The sequence below is a fragment of the Schizosaccharomyces japonicus genome (assembly GCF_000149845.2).
Source record: "Schizosaccharomyces japonicus yFS275 unplaced genomic scaffold supercont5.3, whole genome shotgun sequence".
NCBI classification, from domain to species: Eukaryota; Fungi; Ascomycota; class Schizosaccharomycetes; order Schizosaccharomycetales; family Schizosaccharomycetaceae; genus Schizosaccharomyces; species Schizosaccharomyces japonicus.
This window is the reverse complement of record NW_011627862.1, coordinates 2,841,481-2,859,275: the sequence shown is the minus strand read 5'-3', so window position 1 is coordinate 2,859,275 and position 17,795 is coordinate 2,841,481. Positions and strand designations below refer to the sequence as shown.

General features: G+C 45.0%; 7 protein-coding genes across 7 annotated transcripts; 2 read left to right on the top strand and 5 right to left on the bottom strand.

Annotated features, from left to right (window-relative positions):
• Positions 1 to 129: 129 nt before the first annotated feature.
• Positions 130 to 8,213, bottom strand: SJAG_02026 (translation elongation regulator Gcn1; the record flags this gene model as incomplete). Its single annotated transcript, XM_002173211.2, has 3 exons — positions 130 to 6,951; positions 7,046 to 8,013; positions 8,063 to 8,213. 3 exons carry the CDS (start codon positions 8,211 to 8,213, stop codon positions 130 to 132), a joined length of 7,941 nt encoding a protein of 2,646 aa, XP_002173247.2.
• A 421-nt stretch (positions 8,214 to 8,634) lies between these two features.
• Positions 8,635 to 11,088, top strand: SJAG_02025 (U3 snoRNP-associated protein Utp11). The gene has a single exon (XM_002173210.2). The coding sequence runs from the start codon at positions 8,734 to 8,736 to the stop codon at positions 9,478 to 9,480; it is 747 nt and encodes a 248-aa protein (XP_002173246.1). The 5' UTR covers positions 8,635 to 8,733; the 3' UTR covers positions 9,481 to 11,088.
• SJAG_02024 (ribosome biogenesis protein Mra1) lies at positions 9,843 to 10,981 on the bottom strand (the record flags this gene model as incomplete). The annotated part of the gene is made up of 2 exons (XM_002173209.2): positions 10,783 to 10,981; positions 9,843 to 10,699 (listed from the first exon to the last, which is right to left on the bottom strand). The coding sequence occupies exons 1-2, from the start codon at positions 10,889 to 10,891 to the stop codon at positions 9,843 to 9,845; spliced, it is 966 nt and encodes a 321-aa protein (XP_002173245.1). The 5' UTR covers positions 10,892 to 10,981.
• A 1,398-nt stretch (positions 11,089 to 12,486) lies between the features above and the next one.
• SJAG_02023 (V-type ATPase V0 subunit C) lies at positions 12,487 to 13,609 on the top strand. The gene has a single exon (XM_002173208.2). It carries the CDS (start codon positions 12,559 to 12,561, stop codon positions 13,159 to 13,161), a length of 603 nt encoding a protein of 200 aa, XP_002173244.1. The 5' UTR covers positions 12,487 to 12,558; the 3' UTR covers positions 13,162 to 13,609.
• A 111-nt stretch (positions 13,610 to 13,720) lies between these two features.
• Positions 13,721 to 14,704, bottom strand: SJAG_02022 (STE/STE20/YSK protein kinase Ppk11; the record flags this gene model as incomplete). The annotated part of the gene is made up of 1 exon (XM_002173207.1): positions 13,721 to 14,704. One exon carries the CDS (start codon positions 14,702 to 14,704, stop codon positions 13,721 to 13,723), a length of 984 nt encoding a protein of 327 aa, XP_002173243.1.
• Positions 14,705 to 14,977: 273 nt separating this feature from the next.
• On the bottom strand, positions 14,978 to 16,300 carry SJAG_02021 (UB Xdomain protein Ubx2; the record flags this gene model as incomplete). The annotated part of the gene is made up of 1 exon (XM_002173206.1): positions 14,978 to 16,300. One exon carries the CDS (start codon positions 16,298 to 16,300, stop codon positions 14,978 to 14,980), a length of 1,323 nt encoding a protein of 440 aa, XP_002173242.1.
• Positions 16,301 to 16,953: 653 nt separating this feature from the next.
• SJAG_02020 (40S ribosomal protein S8) lies at positions 16,954 to 17,615 on the bottom strand. The gene has a single exon (XM_002173205.2). It carries the CDS (start codon positions 17,594 to 17,596, stop codon positions 16,994 to 16,996), a length of 603 nt encoding a protein of 200 aa, XP_002173241.1. The 5' UTR covers positions 17,597 to 17,615; the 3' UTR covers positions 16,954 to 16,993.
• Positions 17,616 to 17,795: the final 180 nt, after the last annotated feature.

Here is a 17,795-nt window from a genome sequence, read left to right as displayed (position 1 = left end):
ATGAATTTTAACTTTGTTTTAATGTTAGTAAAGATCCCTTTAAACCTCTACCAAAAATCCAAAGCGACGAGACCTCTTAATCACTAAGCAGGTCTATCTGTACTTCGAAAATATTAAATAACGTAATTCTCAAGCGTCTTGTTGAGAGAACATTCCATCATCAGCACCAATTGCGTTAATTTCCGCAAGGTTTTCTGCTTCTTCGATTTGGATTCTACCACTTCCAGAAGCAATGCGATCACGTTCGGCAGCAGCCAATTTAAAGGCAACCCGCCGAGTATAATCTGAGATACTGCGAGCCCGAGGAGTTTGCAGAGTAGAAATGAATTTCTCGGCAAAGGCCTCGTTTTCGCGTAATTGCAGAAGAGAGAGGAAAGTCGTCTCTGCTGCAAGCTTTACAGGAATGACAGTAGCACGAACACAACCAAAAACGGCAGGAACAAGAGTGGGCAAATGAGCTCTTACCACATCAAAGTTGGAGTTTGCAACAGTGTGAAGAACCACCAACGCCAAACGCTTACAGTCGTTGGAACCACTGACAGGGGCTTGAATGCACTCTGCCAGGCTTTCTATCAGACGCTTTGCATCGTTGAAATTTTGGTTCATTTCAGTCAACAAGTACTTACCGGCAGCCTTGACAGCATTCTCAGAAATGAAAGGATCACTGTTAGCGCACAAACGAGAAATGTACTCGGCAACGGCAGACTCACTGCCCGAAGAAATAATCTTTTCGAAACCAAAACGAACAACGGCATTCAAAATGAGAACTCTAAGTGTTGTATCTTCTTCAACGCTGAAAAGTTTGTCCTCCAAAAACTCACTAGCACGAGCATCAGGTAAATTAGCAAACCATGCGCCATACAGTTTCGCCATGTTGACAACGTCAGTCATGTCAGAAGCTTCGGTTTCCTCTAACAAATCACCAACAGAATTCATGGAGTTTTCACTCATGTTCTTTCCAGATTTCGAGACAACTTCAAACAAAGCCTTAAACATGGCCTTGCGTACACCTGCGTCAGAACTACGAGAGCCGCTGACGAGCTCAGTGATCAAGGGATCAACACGAGTCTGTAATGTAATCAAAGTACCGAGAGCTGCCGCAGCACGGTTACGAACAACATCACTCGAAGGATCAGCCAAGCACTTAGCGAAAGTTCTTTGAAGCTGAGGCAAGAACGGACGTAAGAAAGTAGGAATCTTGGTAAGCAAGATGTTCAAAGTGAACAAAATGGCAGACTTAACATCGGTAGGGAAACGTTCGCCAATGATACGAATAAGAGGACCGGTAATTTGTGTAACCGAAGGACGAAGAGCGGTAGGTTCCGTACGACGAACAATGTCCGCAATACCCAAGGCAGACTTTTCTCTTTGCTCCGTAGAACCATACATAAGTCCTTGTAGTAAAATGGGAAGAACAGAGTTAATAGCACGGGGCAATTGGAATGCAGGAAGAGCGGTATCAGGAACGCCAACATCAGACAATGCCTTGCAAAGAGGAAGAACAAGTGGCTCCATTTGATCTTTTCTCAGAGAACCAACGAGTGCTGTTTGAGCTGCAAGAGCAGCCTTAACAACGTCCTCACTGCGATCCTCGTATAGACCAATAAAGACGCGAACCCATTCGGCATAAAACTTGCCCAATTCAACCTTGGAATCCTTGAAGTAGGCAGCCATGCGAGAACAGGCAAATGCGCGCTTTCTATAGTCCTCATTCGTCGCCAAGTTAGTGAAGTAAGCCATCATTTGAGTGATGCCTTCGGGATCCTGAACAGAGACCATAATGGAATCTGTGGCAGAGGTCAATCCCTCCAAATCACCTTCGGAAGCAGAAAAAGTTGACTCCATGAGAGCTGTCAAAATAGAGGGAAGGCGGCGGAGCAGGGTAGCGCCAGCAGCCGTAGCCAGCGAAGCCAATGCACGAGCATTGAAAGCGGAGATGGGTTGTTTAATCAAAGTGGGAATAAGAACGGGGAAGATGGAAGTAGAGCGACGTGTAATAATTTCTTGAAGAGCAGAAAGAGCAAATTCTGACTTTTCATCACTTTGCAGGAGAATAAGAAGTTCGGGCAAGACTTCATCAATAGCCTTGTTGCCAATGGCATTTTGAAGGGAGTCGAAGGCTTCAGCAGCAACAGAACGAACACTTGCATCACTATCAACCAAAGCACCACGAATAGCGTTTGTAATAGTAGATGCATAATTTTCAAGTTGCTCAGGAGCACAGCTGTTGATAAGTTCGGTAATAGCGATACAAACTCCAATGCGATCTTGAGGGTTGGTTGACAAACGGCCATTCTCCAAACTGGGAAGCAATTGTTCCATGACGTCGAAACCAATCTTACGGATCAACTCACCAAGAGTCTTAACACACATGACACGTCTATCATTTCCACTGCTGTTGAGGTTGCTAATAATCATAGACGTCAAAGTTGGCATAATCTCCTTCACCGTACGAGGAGTATTAACGACAACTGCCTTCCAAATTTGAGAGGCAGGAGCACGAACCAAAGCAGAAACGTCTTGTCTAACAATGAACAGAGCAGACATGATACGGTCATGACGGTCGTTACCGATGGCCTCAATAAGAGCCTTACGCTTAACATCACTAGCGGTAACATTCTCTTCCTCTTCCTGCTGTTCTTCTTCGACGGATTTCTTGTTGATACCGGCAAGCTTAAAGATCAAGTCACCAACCAACTGAACGGAAGAAACACGAATACGCCAGTAGTTGTCGAATAATCCCTTCTCAAGTTCAGGCAACAGAAGATCGACGGATTTGCTAGCATAATTGTTAATGATCATTCTAGCAGCACGAAGAGAAGCCGACTGAACAAAATCGGATTCGTCAGCAAGACCGTTAAGAATGGGAGGAATAGCTCTTGCGAGATAAGGCTGGAATCTTGCTCCGAAAGTAGCGGGAAGGTAAATAAGAAGAGAAATGAAACTTTCACGAATACTGGGATTACCGTTGGATGTGTTAGCCAAGATATCAGGGAACACATCGTCCAAACGGGCGAGACCAAGGCCAGCAAGAATCTCAGACAGGCCTTGGGCAGCACCTTGTCGGTCAACCTCACTAGCATCGCTCTTAAGGATGGATAATAACTCGGGAATAATTGAAGGGAAATTGGTCTCACCCAATTTCTCAACAAGTGAACCAAGAGCCTTGGCTGCTGTAGCACGAGTGTCTGGTACTGGGTCGATCAAAACTTCACGCAGGCGAGGAACTAACTTCTCCAAGTGAACCGAAAGATCCGATGGATCAGTGAGACTGGCCATTAAACCGAAAATCTTGGCTGACTGTTTCTTAACGGCAGCAACTCTTTCATTCAAACCGTAATAAACAATAGGAACAACCAATGCAAGAGAGGGCGGGTCGATGTAATGAACGAAAGGGGTTTTTACCAATGCACTAAGAGCCTCCTCGGTATGTATGGTAGGGTCACTTAAAGCCTTGAGAAGAACGGGAACGAGAGTTTGAATCTCGGGGTTAGAGATGACATCGCCAAATCTTGTAAGACTCTTGTTTGCAGCATTACGAACTTGGTTATGAGAATCGGTAAGTACATCTGTCAGACGAGGAATGATAGTTGGCAGAGAGTATGATAACTGCTTAGGCGCCATGTAGGACATAAGTCCCAACATTTCAACAGATGCAAACTTGGAACGCCAGTTGTATTCGTTAAGACCGTCCAGGAGAGAAGGAAGAATAAGCTTCACACCATAACCACTGAGATGACTCATAATGGCCTTAGCGGCATCAGAAGTAGCATCACGAACTTCAGTAGAACTGTCACCGAAAGTAGAAATAAGAAGGGGAATAATTTCGGGGACATAAGGTTCAAAAAAGACTCCAAGGATATGAGAGAATGACTCAATTGCGAATAGAGCACCCTGGCGACGATCCTTGTTTTTCTTATCTTCAAGTGCTTCCTTTAATGTGTCCATGATACCAAAGTCCTTAAAGGCTTTAATACCAACTCCCTTGGTAAGACCAGCAAGTCCATATGCCGCACCCTTCTTCTCAGCAAAGGATGAAGAGGACAGAAGAGTTTCAGTTAACTTCTTCATATAATCCTCATTCTTGTCACTGTACTTTTTGATTAGAGGAGGGAGGCAGTTGGCTACAGCCAGTTGAACGCTTTCACTAGGCGTGGACAAAGTTGCAATAAGACTGTCAATGACAACGACAAGGCGGGTATCCGAGGATGATAAATGTTTAGCTACAGTACCAAAGAGAACAATCATGGCTTCACGGAGACGATCATCAAAAGAACTGGAAGAATCAACACGTTGAAGACTCTCTTCAAAGAAGCTCATTAAAGACTCAACCTGGTGCTTGCCGTGTAATTCAATAGCAACTTTACCTGCTTCAAGCATCGTTGATGCTACTGTAACGGAAACATCAGTAACAGGAATCTGACTGTCAACCTCCGTAGCTGTAAGAAGGAATTCCAGGAATTCAATAAGAATATTAGATGCCATAACCTTCACCACATGAGCAAAGCAAGTAGCAATTGCTTCGCGCGATGAACGTCCCAAATCCCTTCCGATTGTATCTTTAACAATAATTCCATACTCATCATATTCCGGAGGAGTTGGCAAAGCCTTTACTCTATAATTACTCATAAGTTCCCTCGGAATAGACGTGGAAAACTCTTCGTAGTCATCAATCAAATCACAAAGAGCCTTACCCAGAATTTCATGAACATAAGCTGACTCATTGTCCAAGAATGGTAACAGCTCTTTAAGTGATGATTCATCAGCTTCAAAAGTATTCGATTTGGAAATGTCATGAGCAAGAGAAGCATTTGCGTCAGTGTCATCATACAATTCCAAGAAAATCTCTTTGATGAAGTCAAATCTGTGTAAATCAAGACATTGCAGGGTTTGAAGGACAGCGGTACGCAAAGAAGAATCGGATGCACACACTTTTGAAAGAAGAAGCTGCAGTTCTTCTTCCGTATATTCTGAAGAAATGCTTTGAGCGAAGCTAATCATTGCATCACGAACTTCATGATACTGAGACGGTACAGCAGCAACAAGATGCAGCAACGACTCCAAGTACTTGCAACGCATAGCATAGAGTTCGTGTGCAGTTGGAGCCTGCATAATCAAAGTTTCGGTAACCAACAGAATTTGTTCGTCGCGTTCGTCTTCTGTCTTCGCATTAAATTCTTTTTGGACCAAACGGTAAAGCAAGGGGAAAACACAAGCAAACATGGGTGTAGAAAAACCATGCACTTCAATACAGAAACGAAGTTTATGCAAAACATTAGTGACAAGGTCAGCAGAATTGTCCAAAGATTTTTCGTAGCCCAAAACTTGAGACAGAGACTTGAGCAGTTTTAATGCAAAATTGGCTTCACCAATTCGTTCTTCGAGGGAAGACGCCTTGATACAACACAAAAGTGTTTCTGAAGCCAAAGTGCCAGAGAATCGAAGACTTTCTTGATAAATGTTGCCGAAAAGCAGACAATTGATGGCGTCTTCAATCCATAAATCTGGGCGCAATTGGACACTGGCAGCAAGACTACGAATGATAAACATTGAGTGTGTGAAGGAAGAAACAACGTTCGTAACCTTCTTTCTAATATCACCCTCAACTCGAAGTTGCTCTTCAACAGCTTGCTTTTGCTCCTTTGTCAACGACACGGGTTTTTTCTTGGCCAAGTTGGCGCGCATCTCAGCTTCCCACTTCTTCGTTTCATAGTCTTTTGTATTCTTTTGCAGTTTTGTCTGCTTCTCCAAGACATTATGATACATAGTACCCTCGGGAGTCTTCCAAATGGCAATGTCGGTATCAGTAATATTGTCAAAGCGAATGTTCTCTAATTGCGAACGGAACAACTTGACGATGTGAGGGATAGCGTCGTCCGGAGCAACAAAAGCTACCATTTCCAATGAAGAAATGACCGCATTTGTTTTAAGTTCATTTCCAGATTCAGCCAATACCAGCTCGTAGTTTCTAAATAACTTCTCCAAGTTCGATGAAACCAAAGCAGAGGGGTCACGCTTTGCATTCTGACAGAGTCTAATCCAATCAATTTTCGACTTATAATAATATGAAAGGAAAAGAAGAGCAAGCAGATACTCATCATATGCCTGCTTGTCTGAAGGTTGCATTGCTTCGTAGTCTAAAGTAAAAGCTGACAACAAAGTGAAGAAGTAAGACACGGAATTCTCGTAAAAAACGACTTCAGCCTTCTTTTGTTCTCTTAACTTCTCAGTTAATAACCGCCAGTCCCACATTTGCTCAGAAAGTTTAACACGAGCCTCAGGGCATGTACGAGAAAGTTCTTTTAAAGCGGAAAAGCAGGACTCCTTGTCATTGCTCTTTGCTTGCAAAGTGAAAACAAGGCAATAAAACAAATCCGCATAAGCAGAATTGTCCAATGATTCCGCGAACTCGGTAATGTAAATGCAGGCAGCGATTATGGCCCACTGTTTTTGTTGGGCATCGAGAAGTCTGTTGATGTTGCGCTGGGTGAATAACAGCATTTCCTTGGATTTGGGGTTAAGTGCGTTTCTCAAGAAGGCTTGAATATGCTTGAACTGCTCTGACTCCGCAACCTCAGGTGCCGTTTTAGGAACATGAGAGAAAACAAATGCCAATAAAACAAAAGGAGCCATAATGGATCCACTTTGTGCAGCATTGGAAAGATTCTTCAGTGCCTCTTTGCAAAGATCAAGGAGCTCATGAAGGAACAATTCAAGCACAGAAGTTTGGGCCGCAGAAAATGTCTCAAAGTTCCACAACAAACGTGCGATTGAGAGAATCCAGTATTCTCTGATTGGCGCACGAGCATCTTTAAGGAAAGAGCGTAAGGATTTAAGCACGGTTTCGTCTGGAAGGACATTGTTCAGAAGGCCAGTCTCAAGATTCTTCATCAAGACAGCACCCAAAACCTTCAGTGGTTCAGCTTGTTCCTTTTGGAACAAGGGAATTAACTGATCGGTGAATTTTTGTAAGGAGCGGAGACATTAGTGGGGGAGAGAAGAAGAGCCTCCAAAAGTACGACTCTTTTTGGTCGGGAGAGGTAACTTTTCCTGTACGGAGGACCTTAAGTAACTCCTCAACGGCGTGATCCGCTACTTCTTGATTCTTTGCAAGTTTGGCGCATGCTGTAAATGTTGCACATGCATTTTGACGGGTAGTAGCATTTGAGCTTTTGAAACCCGAAATGAACGCAGGTGTTATTTTTTGAAGAAGTACAGAAGACAAATCTTTGCCGGCAGTTGCAAAACCAGAAGTTAGGTGAGTAATGACGCCAGCAAATACTACCTCTGGAGAACGTAGCAATGTTTTTTCAAGGCTAGGCAGTACGAGGCTTGAGAAATCATCCAACGATGACACCAGTCCATAGCCTCTAGTGAATTCAGCATACAGTGCGACTGGCATGATACCCTTTGCAGCGAACACTTGCTTAACAAGAAGTGTTGCAATGGTCTGCTTGTGTTTTCCCAGAGCCTCCAAGGGGCCCTTGGATAACTTGAAGTAATAGCAGCAACTCAAGAACTCGCCCACAAACGCCAATCCGTTGGGCATTGGCAGAGTGGGCAAGAGAGCTTCGAAGAACTTATCAACAAATGACTCGTAGTTCTTAGAATTTGTGAGAAGAAGTGAGCGAATGCAACGGCGCGTCGAACGGAGAGCACTGTTTGCGAGAGTGTGTTTCGTAGACGACAGACACATGAACAACAGTTTTGCCTGAATGGGGCATAAATTTTTTACCAATGACTCGCAAACTTCTGCAGAAGTGCAAGTACTCATTACAACGTCATTAAGCCAAGAAAGCGTGGTAAGTAAGAAACCGGGAGGATAATGAGCCCTCTCTGCCCGAACAACTGTTTTCATGATGAAAGAAGCAAGGCATTTTACGGTATGCGCAGTACAGTTCACGAGATGCTTTAAAGAGCGTACAATAGCAACTCGAACGCGTCTCGGCAGAGTACGATGCAATGTTTCCGCGTAAAATTTCAAAATACACTCTATAAGTTCATTGTCGAACTCTGTAATTCGTTAATAAGACTATCTTACGCAGTATGAAGAGGAACAAACCATGGGTAGAGTCAACAACTCGGATATAGTTGAGTATTTTCTCGCTCGAGCCAGTAAATGACAGAAGCATTTCACGAGTCTTTACGACATTTGATAATCGTAAAGACTCTGCACCACTTGTCACACTTTCCGTCGAATCTTCTGCCTGCATGGCGAAAGCGTTAGTAGCGACGATATGGTTCTGAGTAAGAAGTGGATGCAACGTCGGTCCTAGTAGCTTGGTGTGTGTAGGTGTGACACCAGAATGTTCATGGAATATGAAAAACAGAAGGCTGTACAATTGGAATTAAAAACACGCGTTAGTCCGTTTAGAAACATGATTTGCAACAAGTTGTGTGCGTAATTTTGTTTTTTTCTGTTTCATGTTTTGAATTAAGGTTACGCGTTTCGCGTTTCATTTAAGCTCAAAAAACCGCACTGAATAGTGACGTAAGCTTCGTAAAAGAGGCAATGAAAAAGCTTTCATATGTACGGAAGAATTTTGTTTATTCTAACAGGCCTTTTTGCTGCCCGACTGTGCATATTGTTTTGGTATGATCGACGGTCGATCATAAAGATCTGCATTCTCGCGTGCAAACTCTAAACCCTCACCACCAAAGTTTGTCTAAGAAACAGCAGGATGAACTTGCCAACTACCAAGACGGGTTTTCTCTCCATTCGCAGGATTCATCATGTCTTCCATGAGAAATGCCGTCCAACGGCGCAATCACAAGGAGCGTTCTCAACCCTACGAACGTAAAAAGTTCGGTTTGCTTGAGAAGAAGAAGGATTATCTTCAGAGAGCTCAGGATTATAAAACGAAGCAAAAGAAGCTGAAAAGACTCCGTGAAAAGGCTCTAGAAAGAAACCCAGATGAGTTCTACTATGAAATGGTTAATAAAAAAACCAAGGACGGTGTTCCTATCACTGAACGCGAAGACTCGACAATTAATATGGACGCGATAAAAATTCTGAAGACACAAGATGCCGGTTGGATTCGGATGCACCGGGAAATTGAACAATCAAAGATCGAGCAGCTGGAATCGCAGATGCATACAGTCGGTGCGTTGCGCATGGATGGTGAACGTCGTAAGCACACTCTTTTTGTCGATACGGAAGACGAAGCTCGGACATTCGATCCAGCAGAGCACTTTAACACATACGAAGAGCTGTTAGACCGTACGGAGAATCGGCTGCGTGCTGACCAGCTTGAGGAGGGCAACCTGGCCATTGATGCTTTCTCACGCCGTCTGTACAAAAAAGAAAAGGAAAAAGCAGCTAAGGAACTGCTGTTACGTAAACAGCGTGATGAAAAGCTGAAGCTTGCTGAGGAAAAGACGCAAGTGCATCGTCTTCTTCAAGGCAAGGGTGGTCGTCGGAAAGTGACTACTTCTTCTGGAAAGCAAGTTTATAAGTGGAGAAACGAGCGTAAGAAGTAGATGAAGCAGTAAGCTGCAGAATGAGCCTTCCTACGACCCTCTCTCTTTTTCTCTCTCTTTCTTTCTGACACGCTTTCTCTCTTTATAAATATCTACATGCTGCTTGTGGATGTCTCCCTTTGCTTTCTTTCTGTGCTCTTACTCACTGGTTTTCGGTTCTTGGATAAATTTTGGATGTTTAGTGAATGGAAAGGTCCCAACTACGTTAAAGGCTTGAAGTTTTATGAAACGGTTGTTTCCAAAAAAAAAGGAAAGAATATTAAATACAGATGTTTTACCATCATGAACTCCCGTGAATTCGATACCCCTCTTTAATCCCCTCCGTACTTACCACCCTTTGTGTCAAGAAAATAACCGTTTTATTAAACAATTCCCAAAAAATCTTCCATTGAGTGCACGAATTTTGAACAAGCGATACTTGCACTCAGAGGGTAATCGCTGATACTAACCTTTTCATCCACCCAACCATCAGAAAAGTCATCGGGACCGTGGGCCATGGCACCGACGGCGATGCAGATGGACTGGTTGGTATTGAGGGTGTCGAGGTACTTGCGCGGAGAGATTGTCGGTGCGTCAAACGAAAGTGTGATTTTCCGGCAGTCAGGAGGAAGGTAATCAGTGACGGGATTCTTGATGACCTTGAGGAGCTTCTCGTTACCGTTAACACTGCGGATGGAGAGCTTGTGCAGCAACTGAACCATCAAACCAGAGAAACGTTTGAACGTACGCGGGATACGGACGGATGGATTGACTTCAATGAGAACCTTCTTAGCCGTATGGATGAACACTTGTAAACGACCAGCCTTGTTTAACGGCGAGTCAAGAAGCGTGAGCAGACACTGATGTGTGATATCCGGTCTAGCTTGGGCGATGCTTCTGTTCAACTTTTTAAGCAGACCTTGATGATCGTCACAGTTCAGCAGCTCGTACTTTGCTTCTTTTGACTTTCCGACTCTGTAAATCTCAAGACAAGCTTGGTCAAGGACAACAATGAGACGTTGGGTCGTAGTATCATGGCTACCCAAAGTACGAGCAGCAATAGGGGCCATGTTTGGAGTTACCCGATGCACTGATCCAGCAGGAAGAGGTCTGCTGTTCTTCACGACTGCAGCGTTCTTTTCTTCATCACTATGAGCAGCCTCGCCGTCTTTTTCGTCTTCCTTTTTCGTCGACTCTTCGTCAATACAAGTTTTTCCTCCGTCTTCGGCACTACGCTCTTCTTCCAACTATTCACAGCTGTTTGGTTTGCCATCAGACTTTCTAATTCATCGTCCTGTTCCATTTTCGCTGGTTCGGCTGTACCGTTTTCACCTTCCTGAGGAGGACTGGGTTCACGTTTTACAGCTTTTGGTTTTCCGTGATGTGTAACCTCAAGAGAGCCCCGAGACTTGCGCTTTGAGACGTTCTCCATGCCAAAAATTTGTAGTTTTTCCGCGTATCTGCGCTCGTCAAACCAAAACACGAAAGAATGTAGTTGGAAGACGACAAAACCACCTGGGACCCTTCTTGGGGTTTTGGCAAGCGCGTCGCTAAAATCTCGACTTAAAATGCAGATAAGATAAGATAATAGGCGTGTGAGAAATCCAGAACGGAGTATGTCTTGCTGAGGCTGAAGACGGTTTTCAAAGGCAATGTTGGATATGGGATTACCAAGTTTGACAGCTGATTCATTTTCCGTATGTAAGAAATGTTCGTTTTTTACGACGAAAAGGGTTTAAATTTCAAACGCCATACACTTTTCGGTTGAATTTTAGAGTTATCTAAGGTTTACGAATGCGAACAGTGGGTGTCGCAAACAAACATTCATAGGTGGGTTTGATGTGGCTAACAGAGACAGTATGGAAATTTGTTCGAATGGACGATTGTGGTTAAAATAGTGCGATCTTTGTTAGTGAGGAAAATTGGGTTCGTTTCCCCGTTATTGTAGAAAGCCTTAGATAATTATGGAAGAATGGAACGGATACAACCTTGTAAAGTGTTCGTTTCGGTCCTATACGCGTCCTTTGTAGAGGTTAACAGTGTTTCATTTATTTTAATGTTTTTTTTTTACGCGGTTCAGCCGAACAAGGTATTTCGCTTAGATAAACTTTTCCGAGCAATAAAGACAAACGGTCATTCGTAACCAACTCTATTGTTAGTAGAATGGTGTGTGTGTACGTGTACGTGTGTATATTTCTGAGTAATTTTGTAGTGTTCGTAAAGTATGGATGGATTTCATGCCTCGTTCATTGAAAGAAAGGTTGTCTAAAGCATGGAATCCAAACCCTAAGACTCAACACTAGTAAACGTACTTTGGAATAAGATTGCTAGTGGCAGCTTAATTTACGAAATAGCAATGTCGCAAGTGTCAGAAAGCCTTTGTCAGCTCTGAGATTTTGATGAGCGGCAATGGAAGGACACAAATATCGAATTGTATGACCTGTTATTCAAGAGTTACTGAGAAACCGACTTTTAAATTGGTTTTCGTACTTTTATTAATTAATTCATTAAGTTTTTTTATTTTATTTTATCATTTATTGTTAATTAATTATTATTATTATTATTTATTTTCTTTATTTTATTTTTTTTTTCTTTTTTTCAATCCTCCTTTTCCCGTTAATTAATTTCACCTGACCATCAGTTTGATCCACTTCAACCACGTCTTCCAAATCATTGCACAGCACTCACCAACTCCATCAATGTTTTCATTTGTTTCTCTGTTTCTGATTCAAAACCATTTATCTTATCGTAGCGAATACGTAAAAAACTCGCTTAAAACCCTATTTCACAACACCAAAAATAACTACACACACCGGGATTCGAACGCCGCCCTCCCTGCAGCATCACCACCCCCAGACGGCATCCTTCGCAGCCCAACCAGCAATAGAAAATTCTCTCGAATCGCCCGTCAATTCGCCCGTCAATCGCTGCCGTTTCGTTTGCTTTAGACAACAAACTCGTTTCTCCGGTGGACTCTCTCTGACGCCGTCTCATTTAAACCCCCACTTTCAGCCCACTACCCCACTTGAACACCCCCACCACTGGTCTCGCAGGCCGCTCCTCGCCTACACGCCCACCAGCACTTGCTCTACCACAGCCATGTCCCTTCTTAAGACGACGTTTTACACTGCCCTGACAGCGGCTGCTGTTGTTGGCAGCTACCTGCTCTTCCACAACACCGGTGAACTTTTTGATTTCGGCAGATTCCTCTTGGAGACGAGTCCCTACACCTGGGGTCTGCTTGGCATTTCCAGCTGCATCGCATTCGGCGTCATTGGCGCAGCTTGGGGTATTTTTATTTGTGGCAGTTCTATTTTGGGTGGTGCTGTTAAAGCACCGAGAATCAAAACGAAAAACCTCATCAGCATCATTTTCTGTGAGGTCGTTGCCATCTACTCGCTCATTATCGCCATCGTGTTCTCTGCCAAACTTGCTGACTTGAGTGAAGCTGGTCAACTGTACACCAAGCAGAACTACTACACGGGATTTGCCTTGTTCTGGGGCGGCATCACTGTTGGCTTGTGCAATTTGATTTGCGGTGTCAGTGTCGGTATCACCGGCAGCAGTGCAGCATTGGCTGACGCACAGGACGCTTCGTTGTTCGTCAAGGTGCTGGTCGTCGAGATTTTCGGCAGTGTCCTCGGTCTGTTTGGTCTCATTGTCGGTCTGCTTGTTGGCGGAAAGGCCAGTGACTTTGCTTAATGGAGAGGAGTTAGTTGCCTTGGACGAACAGACAGACGCCTTGCTTCCGTTGTTCGACGTTCACATGCCTTTTCTTTTCTCTCCAACGGCGAAGTAGCACCCCCGGACCGTCTCAAAGGCAGTGAGTGTTCATCAGCCTTTCATTAAAAGTCGAGACACTATACCGTCTCTCACCTGCCTCGTCTTTTCTTCGACTCGACGGGTCTCACCCGTCTCTTTTCTCTCCCCGTAATCATTTTGGTCGTCTCGCACTAGTTGCACTAGACTTGCACGGACGACTTGCCTTTTGCGTACACGTTCATTCATAATTTCCTCATCAAGAGTAATAGCGCGACAATACACAGTCTAAAAAGATTTTGGGAAGACAGTTTAGTAGGGCGGGCTAGTAGAGCAGCCTCAAGGAAAGCATTCTCTAATAGACTAGCCTAGTAGAATAATGTCTGGTTTTAACGGGACAAAGTGGAAGCGTTAGAGAGGAAGAAGGAGAAGAAGAGGAAGAGGAGAAAGAAACAGCTACGGGCTCGTGACAATCAATCACTGCTCGTACGCCTTCTCTCGCTCAACGTCTTGTCCTTCTGGTAGATCCAAAGTCCCAGAGACTAGCGTCCCTGCTTGGTTGTTCCACTGCAGCCTTTGCAGGAGTCGCAGATTGCTGTTTGGCATCTTCCGCGGCCTGCGGTTTTTGCTGTTGCTGCCAGTACTTATATCTGAACACTAGTGCACGTACCGCTGAGTTGTCTTTACTCTTTTTCAGGAACTTGTGTTTCAACAGTGCCTCTGCAGAGGCCCGATCATTGGGATTGCGACGGAGACACCGGGAAACAAAGTCGCGGAATGCGGAGGAAAAACGGTCTTCGGGAAGCGTGGGCGGACTATGTTTCGGAATGAGCAGCAGAACCTTCATCGGATGAATCTCTGCATATGGAGGCTCACCAAGTGCTAACTCAATGGCCGTAATGCCTAAAGACCAAATGTCCGCCTTCTCGTTGTAACCAACTTGCTTGATCACCTCCGGTGCCATCCAAAACGGTGTGCCGACAAAATCATTGTTCTTGTCATCGCCCCGAAAACCGGCTAGTTGGCCTGATACGCCAAAGTCGGCAAGTTTCACTTCGCCAGCACTAGTCGTCAGGATGTTGGCTGCCTTGATGTCACGGTGCAGCTTTCTCTGCTTGTGCAGGTAAGCCAAAGCGCGGAGCACCGACTTCATCACATCCGCAATGGCTTCTTCCGGAACAGCACCTGCCATTTTCAACAGGTCTGCACAACTGCCTCCATCGCAATACTCCATAGTGATCCAGAGCTTTGCTTGCTCCAGGAATGACTCATAGTAGCGTGTAATGTACGGCGAACGCAGCTCAATAAGAAATCGAATTTCCTGAACAATGTCATCCACTTGATCGGACGTGGAGTCCAAATCAACAACTTTTAGTGCGACCCATTGCAGCGTTGCTGTACTAAACGCCCGATACACACAACCAAAACTGCCTTGACCTATGAGCACCAAGTCAGAATACTGACTCTTTTTTTCGCTAACGACCATAACGCCTTCGTCTACAGCTGCTTACGGCGTGTAATAGCCGTTTATGCCAGACAAGTGCACAGAATGAAAAAGGGTTGCGAAGGTGGAGTACATGCGCGGATGGAAGTGCAAACAGGCTGAACGAAATGTGGAAAAAAAAACAAGGCCAGAAGCCGTAAAACCGTGCAAAAGAGACACAAGAATGCAGATTGCAACCATAAGTTGAAACGTCTCTGTATTTTTCAAGAGATTTGTTAAAGCGAAAAACAAGAACGGGTTCCTGGCTCTCTTGGCCTACTCAAACTCCAGCTGAAGGGCAGCATTACCGATACCGGCTTCCTCAATGTTTTTGTCGCGCAAATCCCAGAGGTTTTTGCGCTGAAAGGTTAAAGTAAACGGCTTTCCCTCGGAACCAGGTGCCATCTGCTTAGCAAACGCATAAACGTAGCGCACAGGATCTGCTTTTAAGAAACGGCGAATGAAGCGCGAGCCATTGGCCATGCGAACTTGGATACGAGTCGTGGCCGGTCCAGCAGCAGGCTCATCCGTGGGCAAGTCCGAAACGTTGATGCTGTTCACTGTATTCGGGACTTGTTCGACAACATCTTCCTCCTCCTCTTCATCTCCCTCTATCTCATCCTCGTTGTTGTCCTTCATGACAGCGTCTTCAGACCCGGCTGAGGCACCCAAAGAAGCAGCGATTGCCTTGTGCAATTGTTCTTCCTCAGACATGGCTTCAACAGGCTTCTTTGCTTTAGGGCCCAAGGGATTCTTGTGACCGTTGCTTTCATCGAACGAACATTGCTCAAGAAAGTCATTCAAAGCAACAACGAGTTCCGCGGGCGTGAAGCCTTTGTTCCAGGCTTTTAGCCGTTCGCCCGTTCTGGGATCCAAAATCGCAATATGAGGGGTCGACTCAACGGGATAATAACGCTTAAACTCCAATCCAGGCTCCTCATCGTCCAAATACTGCAGGAAAATGAAGTGAGCCCGGATAACTGCCTTTACAGAATCGTTCTTCCACAGGTCGCGATTAAGGACCTGGCATTCAAAGGAGGAGGAAGTCTGGAGGTTTACTAGTAACCATTTTTGCTTGTCAGCTGCAAGAGCTCTGGCGGATTCCAAAGGCAGCGCCGTTATAATGTCGTACGGAGGACGGAAAAGCTTTGCAAGGCGCGAGGCCCTGGAAGTCGTAGGCGAATCGTCATCCGTTTCATCAGTGCCCGTGTCCGAAGGAGGCCGTGCGAATGGAGATTGATCGAATATACCTACGCGTCGCCGCTGTCTGCGGTTCATGCGCGGCGAAGCAATTCCTCTAGCTCCAAGCATGGCTTCATTTAAAATGTTACTGGAGAAGTCACTCACTGGATCAACCAGCACCTCTCTAGTAGGCGCAATTGGCGCGCGAACATAATCTGCGTCAGCGTTCGTCGAAGCTGCAGAACTGGAAGCACCAGCCGATACATCGCTAGCTTCTGTGCCGGTGACTCCACCGCTTTCAAAAAACAGTGTAACGGCCGTCGACAAATCGCCGTCTGCAACCATCAGAAACTCCTGAGCCTTTTCTGCTGAAGAATTTGTGATGGCACAAAACTGGGCAATTAAATCACTTTCCATTTTGTGTATAACGGGAGCAGTGTGTGTGTGTATGTATTTGTGATTCTTCTTCAATAACACTCTGTGTACAAGAAAACAGATTGTTGATCACCAATTCAGTAAAAAAAATTAACCCTGTCAACAGTTGATTACCAGATACGTTTCAGAGCGTTTTTGCGGTAAATTTCGGTTCCGACAAGTGTGTCACTTTCAATTTTGCCGATCCTATTCCCTAAATAAGACTTAAGAGCGAATCTTTTTCTACTCGAGTAAAAAAACCCAAAATTAAGCAAACGAGAAATGAAATCTAACTCTGAGTAGTACAATTCAAAAACCCGAGAGTACACCAATCGAAAAATTCGGTAGAAGTAGAAACTACCGTCTAAAACACTTACAGCAGTTCAAATGCAACAATTGGCGTACGGGAGACGGTACGTACAAAAACTGGGGACGCGTCCGTTTATATAGTCCTGCTTCATGACGTCACGCGGAGCAGATCGGCGATTTAAAGTTAAATGAAACACGAAACGCGCCCATACGCGACACAACCCACCAGGCCAGCAGAAACAGCAACAATACCAACAAAACCGACAAATACGATACAAAAACCCCATCGCAAGCAACACACACGACGCTACGAAGACACACTCTCACATATATGCACCAACACGTTCTCCTTAGAGGCGGTTTTTTGTATTCAGGCTAAAGAGACATTTACTTCTTGGCAGACATACGACGAAGGTAGAAAGCCAACTCTTCACCCTCAAGAATGTAGCCATCACAGCGACCAGATTGGCCAGGACGGGAAGAGATGACAGCGTAGAGGCGGCCAGCGGCAAATTGGGACTCCAAAGCAGAGTCAATCTTGGAGGCACCAGCACGCTCAGCAATCTTGCGTTGAACATGCTTGGACTTGGGGGTAGGGGTGGCAGTAGGCTTCTTACCCTTGGAGCCCATGACGATGCCGTAGTGAGTCTCGTACCACACACGGAAGGGAGCAGCATCAATTTGGACAACAGCGGACTTGGTCAAAGTGTTGGTACGGACCAATTCGTTGTTGGAAGGGTGGTAGCTGACTTGGATGACACGAGTCTTCTTAGAGACACCCTCGGAGCCCCAAGAGAAGTTACCAGAGTCCAGACGGAGGGCACGGAACTTCTTGTTACCGCCACGAACACGAACCTCATGGATGCGCTTAGGTCCAATACGAGTGTTAGCGGCTTGACGGCCCAACTCGAATTTTCTCTTCTTGCGGTACTGAGCACGCTTGGCACCAGTAGCAGAACGCTTGTGTCTAGAGTCTCTGGCAATTCCCATTCTGACAGGTGGTGGTGGTAGAGAAATGGCTAAGTTCGTATTTTGATATTTTCTAAAATGTGACTGTCTTTTGTGTTACCTCTGTGAAGTGCAATGCACTGCACAAATTCTCGCAACGGTGCGACGAAGTATCATGCGGGGCACGCGAGTTGGCACAGAGGAAAGCTTAGCGTTAGTTAGGCTGTGTAGGTGCTGTGTA

Bases quoted from the DNA above. Each gene is read 5' to 3' on its own strand.
- SJAG_02025 (XM_002173210.2), top strand. From the start codon at position 8,734: ATGTCTTCCATGAGAAATGCCGTCCAACGGCGCAATCACAAGGAGCGT.
- SJAG_02020 (XM_002173205.2), bottom strand. From the start codon at position 17,596: ATGGGAATTGCCAGAGACTCTAGACACAAGCGTTCTGCTACTGGTGCC.
- SJAG_02023 (XM_002173208.2), top strand. From the start codon at position 12,559: ATGTCCCTTCTTAAGACGACGTTTTACACTGCCCTGACAGCGGCTGCT.